Source organism: Lagenorhynchus albirostris, chromosome 3 (assembly GCF_949774975.1).
Source record: "Lagenorhynchus albirostris chromosome 3, mLagAlb1.1, whole genome shotgun sequence".
Lineage (NCBI taxonomy): Eukaryota > Metazoa > Chordata > Mammalia > Artiodactyla > Delphinidae > Lagenorhynchus > Lagenorhynchus albirostris.
The window spans coordinates 35,883,311-35,889,501 of record NC_083097.1 but is presented as its reverse complement, the minus strand read 5'-3'; the positions used below and the strand labels follow the sequence as shown (position 1 = coordinate 35,889,501).

At 41.7% G+C, this 6,191-nt stretch overlaps 1 protein-coding gene across 1 annotated transcript; it reads left to right on the top strand.

Moving 5' to 3' along the window:
• The first annotated feature begins 1,589 nt into the window (after positions 1–1,589).
• On the top strand, positions 1,590–5,635 carry CCL28 (C-C motif chemokine ligand 28). The gene is made up of 3 exons (XM_060146298.1): positions 1,590–1,665; positions 1,934–2,060; positions 5,443–5,635. Exons 1-3 carry the CDS (start codon positions 1,590–1,592, stop codon positions 5,633–5,635), a joined length of 396 nt encoding a protein of 131 aa, XP_060002281.1.
• Positions 5,636–6,191: the final 556 nt, after the last annotated feature.

The window sequence follows — 6,191 nt, the reverse complement described above, 5'->3', positions numbered from 1 at the left end:
AGTTGCCTGGGTTACAACTAATAACAGAAGTATGTGTAGTAGTAACTCTTCATCTTTCTACCCCCAAGGTCCAGCATAGTGATTCACTGTAAAAGAGCTCATAGCCATAAATATAGATAGTATTTCATTTATAAGAATTCACATAGTAATTCTTATATAGTAAGATGGGTGAATGAACGAATGGTTACATGAATAAACCCAAAACCTTGTTTGGGATAGTAAAACAGTTTGACTTGGAGAATAGGAAGCACAGCGTAGCTAAAGAAAGAAACAATTAGTTTAAGGAAATCAATGCATTAATAAATGTGAGGACAACCAGTGTCCTTCTCCCATCGTAATTTTTTAAAAATTGAAATAAGGAATTCCCAGGTGGTCCAGTGGTTAGGACTTGGTGCTTCGCTGCTGTGGGCCTAGGTTCGAAGCTCAGCACGCCCCCACCCTCCAAAAACAGCATATAATTCGGGGAGTTCCCTGGTGGCCTAGTGGTTAGGATTCCGGGCTTTCACTGTCGTGGCCCCAGGTTCAATCCCTGGTCAGGGAACTGAGATCCCTCAAGCTGCGGGATGTGGCTAAGAAAACCCAAAAAACAAACAAAAAAAGGGGTACAACTGAATGACTTTTAGTATATTCACAGAATTGTAATTCTAAATTACAATTGTAATTCTAAAAATCTAATTTCAGCCTGTTTCATCAACCCAAAAAGAGACCCTGCACCTATTAGCAGTCATGTCCCATTCCCTCCTACTCCCACCCCTGGCAACCACTAATCTCCTTTCTGTCTTTATGGATTTGCCCATTCTGAACATTTCATATAAATGGGATCATACAATATGTGGCTCTTTGAATCTGGCTTCTCTCACTTATAATCTCTCCTTGTCCCAAGAGCAGGGACCTCTATGGCTTAGAGCTGACACCACTGAGGGGTTTTACTCATTTCTTTTAACCTCTAATTCAGGGGCTAACTTCTGTCTGTTATTATGAGACTGCAGCCACTGTTGACTATAATTTCTAACTTTTTTTTAAAAAAATGTATTACCCACTTGGAAGAATGGGGAGCATAGAATACTGTGTGCATGTGGCATGTAGAGATTTGCAGGTACACATTTTAGTAGGAGATTAGATTTCCTTGCATATTTCTGTTGCCCTTTTCTCCTTATATCTGGGTAACGTAAGCTCCTCCTAACCTGACTTCCTGCCCCGGTCACTCCTCCCTTATCTTATCCCCACTAGCTCATTACTGCAAGACAAATTTTCCTAAAACCCTTCTCCTTTCTCAAATCTTTAATGGACTCCATTTCATAAAAGATAAACCTCCTTAGACTGACATTCTAAGACTGAGGGTGTGACCTCAGTCTATGCTTTGAACATACCTCCCATTACTCAGCTTCCCAGCCACTCAGTTCACACCAAGTGGTCTATTTTTCTCTATTCTCTAAATGTGCCCTGGGCTTTCCTATCTCAGAACTCTTGACCATGCACTTCCTTTGGCCTGGACAAGTTTTCTCCATTTTTCTCCACCCATCCAACTCCTTAAAGATTCAGTTAAGAACTTCCCTGGTGGGTCCATTTCAAACCTGCTCCAGGGACCCATGTGGTTGCTCCCTTCGGAGCTCATGGGACACTTTGTCAACCTCACCTCTTTAAGCAAGTACGGTTGCAACCCCAGTAACATCATCTGAAGCTGTTTCTCAACTCTTGCCTTGTTTTGTGTCTTTGCTTGTGCTTAGTTTTATCTCCCCACCCCCAATACAGTGTAAGTTCTGTAGGGTAGAGACGTGTCCTGCCCTGGAGTCTGCATGTACAAAGCCCCCAGTAAGTGTTTGCCTCTTGCTTCAGTGGGTTAACATTCTGTTCTCTAGAGTCTTCAAGATAAGAGCCAGGCCAGTGTTCGGTAAACTGTGAGAGTTCACATTTCTTTCTTCTCCTCTTTTAGCCATACTTCCCATTGCCTCCAGCTGCTGCACTGAGGTTTCACATCATATTTCCAGAAGGCTTCTGGAAAGAGTGACTACATGTAGCATTCAGAGAGCTGACGGGGATTGTGACTTGGCTGCTGTCATGTGAGTGTTCTTGGGCAGGGAGGTCTAGACCTGCAGAGTGGTCGTTTCTCGTCTAGTGAACAGTAGGTTGGGGAGACTTTGCCTGATACGCGGCATACATATAATTATTTGAACAAGGGAGGGGAGGGTGGCGTGAATGCGCACTCTCTCTGTGCCAGGATGTCCAGAGGCACATGCTAACCCTCCGTTCCCTGCACTGCACTGCTGTGTTGAGAGGGAAATGCCTTTAGTCACCAGACAGTGTGCACGACTTTCCTCAGCCAAAAAGGGACATTCTGAGTGAAAACAAAAGCAAAAATAAAAACAGAAGATGACTCTATTCAATTTCATGGCTTTAACTATAATTTTTCCCTGCAAGTAATGGGCTGCTATGATTTTTCCTCTCTGAATTCATCAGAAGTGTATGTAAGATTCAAACAGAAGCGTGGAGGTGTCCATACCTGTCACAAGTGCTACGTGCAATCAAGTTCAAATGCCCTTCTTTGCTTTGGATTCTGGGCTGTTGGCTCTTGGTGAATGTTCTCACCCCTCCTACCTCCACCCATGGCTCAGCTATTCAAAACTCCGGACTTACTGATGTACTCAACGTCTCCACAGAGACTTTAGAATCGGAAATGCATTGGTACTTAGCAAATCTGGGTTCTGACAATAATGCTGTGAGGAAGGCGTAAATCATATCCATGTCGCACAGGAGAACGCTGTCACTGAGCAGATGACATAGCTCATCTGGTGACAGATAGCTAGTGAACAGCAGAAATGGGATGAGAACACAGGTCTCTTCGTTTAGAACACTGTATTCCAAGGTCTCTCATAAAACCCATAAAATGTTCTCCCAAACTCCAAAGCATTTGGCACCTTTAAATCGTAACAAGGGCACATTAGGCATCTCCCAGGAGTGCTGGTTTTAATACCACTTGTGGCTCCAGGTGACACAAATAAGCCCAATGCTGATGCCTGAGTTCCTGAGTCACTGGGGAACCTCTTCATTAATTGAATGAATTCAACAAATATATATTGATTAGCGATTACCCAGTACCCTTCTATGTGCAAAGATACAGCAGTAACAAAACAGACTCTGCCCTCCTGCAGTCCCCAGGAGACTCTATCCAACTGGGTCCTGCAGACCATTCTCTGAGATTTAAGATACATTTTCCCCCCTTTCAAAGGAATCCATCCATTACTCATCCTTGAGAAACACTTCTCCAAGAAAATATTCTCAGAAGTTCAGAGGAAGAGTTTGTAAGCTGTCCATGGATAGACTTTCTTCAGGTCAGGGGGCTGTGAATTCCCTGAAATTTGTGGGTATGAATGTGTGAGCATTTTCTTAGGGAGAAGGTCCATAGAATTCACAAGCTCCTCAAAAGGATCTCATATCCAACAAAGTTTAAATATCACACTTGGGGTTAGATGTACGGAGGAAGACAATTCCTGACCCAAACTTTTAATAAGCACGGGTGTCTGTGGGGGAGAAGCGAGAGGACCGGAAATTCTTCTCAGTGTCTCCTCAGATCACGCCCCTCACTGGCGCTGTCAGCTCAGGAGGGTTAGTCGGCGGGAACCAGTGACTCCCATAGCAATCCGGGGAATACTAACTGACGAGCTCCCTTCTGAGGGGATGCTTCACGTTCCCAACGAGCTTGAAAAGCTCCCATAGTATATGCCTGGCCAAGATCCCATCAGTTTTTATTTAATCTGAATAAATAGTGCTGGTAATAGTTGCAGAGTGAAAATTCATAGGCAGTTCACAGATAGGCAATGCTCTGGAAAATTGGAAACACCTGGGTATTTGTGTCAGCCCTACCTAGCTGAAGTAAATCTGCCTGAGGCTGCTCTCAGAAATGCTAGATTCTCAGCTTTCAATTCCCTCCACCTCACTGGCATATGTCACCTCAGACTAAAAAAGCCTTCAGAACTTGTAAGGGCTCCCGTGGGACTCCCAGAAAGCCACAGAGAGAGAACCAGAGGAGGTGTCTGTGTGTATATGAGTAAGAGATAGATGCTGGGGACTCTCAGGGGACACTATTCTCAGAATTTCCAGAGAAGTTTCTTTGGGTTAAGCAGGTGTGAGATAGAGATCTAAAAGGTATAGGGTACAGGGACTTCCCTGGTGGTCCAGTGGGTAAGACTCCATGCTCCCAATGCAGGGGCCCTGGGTTTGATCCCTGGTCAGGGAAATAGATTCCCCACGCCGGAGCTAAGAAGCCTGCATGCCGCACTAAAAAGTACGCATGCCGCAACTAAAGATCCCACATGCCGCAACTAAAGATCCCACATGCAGCAACTAAGACCCAGTGCAGCCAAAATAAATAAATAAATGAATAAAATAATAAATAAATGTTAAAAAATAAAAGGTATAGGTACAGAAATATTGCAAATCCTCACTTCGATAAAGGAAAATATGATCAAAAACATGATTCTTCATTTTAAAAAGGACTCAATTTTAATTAAAGGGAAACTCTGAAGCCAATCACTTGGATCTAAAAATACTTCATCCAAGTACAAGTTTTTAAATTGGCCCCTCTGTGCTGATAAGACAGCTGAAAAATATAGAGTAGTTATGACCTGGTCTCAAATAAGATGAAATTGGACTATGTAGTATTTTGTAATCATAAATTACAGGTCATCTCTGTTGTGTTTTCTGATTCGACATAAATAAATAAATGTTCTCTTGTTTTCAAATTGTTTTACTACAGACCATGTTTTTACTTATCCAAAATGTAGTCCCTTAACCTTGACTGTGTATAAAGACATTAAGGTTTGAGACAAGTGTTTTAGATGTAGAGAATATTGCAAGCGTTGAAAATACAGTTCCCAAAAAGCATGTATCAATATTATTAATCACAATTAACTAATATAAATTAACTTACATTGAACTCACTAGATTTATTTCCTTGTCCTTTCTGCCTAGAAATAGGTCCTTTGGTTCACACCCTTTGAACAATCACTGGAATATTTGATGTCTGAGACAGCAGTTTGTTTAAAATTTCTCTACAGTGATTTCATTAAAGAGCTTCTAGCTCTTTCTAAACATAAACACAAGGCAAAGTTGTATATCTTGAGCAGAGCACTGCGTTTTTTTGTTTCTGTTTTTGTTTTCATCTTTTGGCCATGCCGTGCAGCATGTGGGATCTTATTTCTCTCCTTCCCTCCCCCTCCCCTCCCCCTCTAATTCCTTCTCCTTCTCCTTTTAGTATTTTCTGCAGGTGTTTGAGGAACCACAGGCAGCACCATAGTAAAGACTCATCCTTGTGGTCCTCAGCTTTAGGATTCAGTCTATGTCCAAAGATACACTGTCCCAAAGTGGGAACTGCCTATAAGTTCACTAAGTTTTTACTGACTTGTACTTTCTATCAGTGATTTTTTTTTCTTCCCTTCTTGGCAGCCTTCACGTAAAGCGCAGAAGAATCTGTGTCAGCCCGCACAATCACGTTATTAAGCAGTGGATGAAAGAACAGTCAGGCAAGAAAGATGCTGAAGGCAACATTTGCCGTAAGAAGAAACACCCCAGCAGGAGGAACAGTAAAGGGGCACATCAGGGGAGGCATCAAACACATGGCCATAAAACTCCTTACTAGAGAGAGTACAGATGAAGCTACACAGATGAGTCCTGAGTGAACTTGGCCACGGCTGGCTATAAATATATCATGTGAATGTTCCAACAGGGAACAGGGCGAAGCAAAATATAATTTTGTAAAGGAACAATTATACAGATGCAAATGGAGCCAATAATATACTCAACTGAAAAATGAAATGAAGAGAGAATACTTATCTTCACATAATATTTTAAGCACAGCATACAAATCGAATTTCTCCAACCTTTTTATTATGATATTTTCCAAACCTACAGAGAAGTGGAAAGAATGGTACCGCGAACATCTGTATGCCTTTACCTAGATTAATCCTTGGTAATATTCTGCCACATTTGTTTTGTTTTCTCTCTTCTCTCCTTGTACATGTATATATAAAACATTATATACATAAAGATATAATTTTTTTTGCTGAACCGTTAACCATTTGAAAATGTTATAAACATCATGACACTTCATTCCTAAACTTCTTTTAGTGTTACAACTTGGCATCCCTCAAGAATAAAGACATTCTCTATATAATCGCATAATCAGCTTTATACCT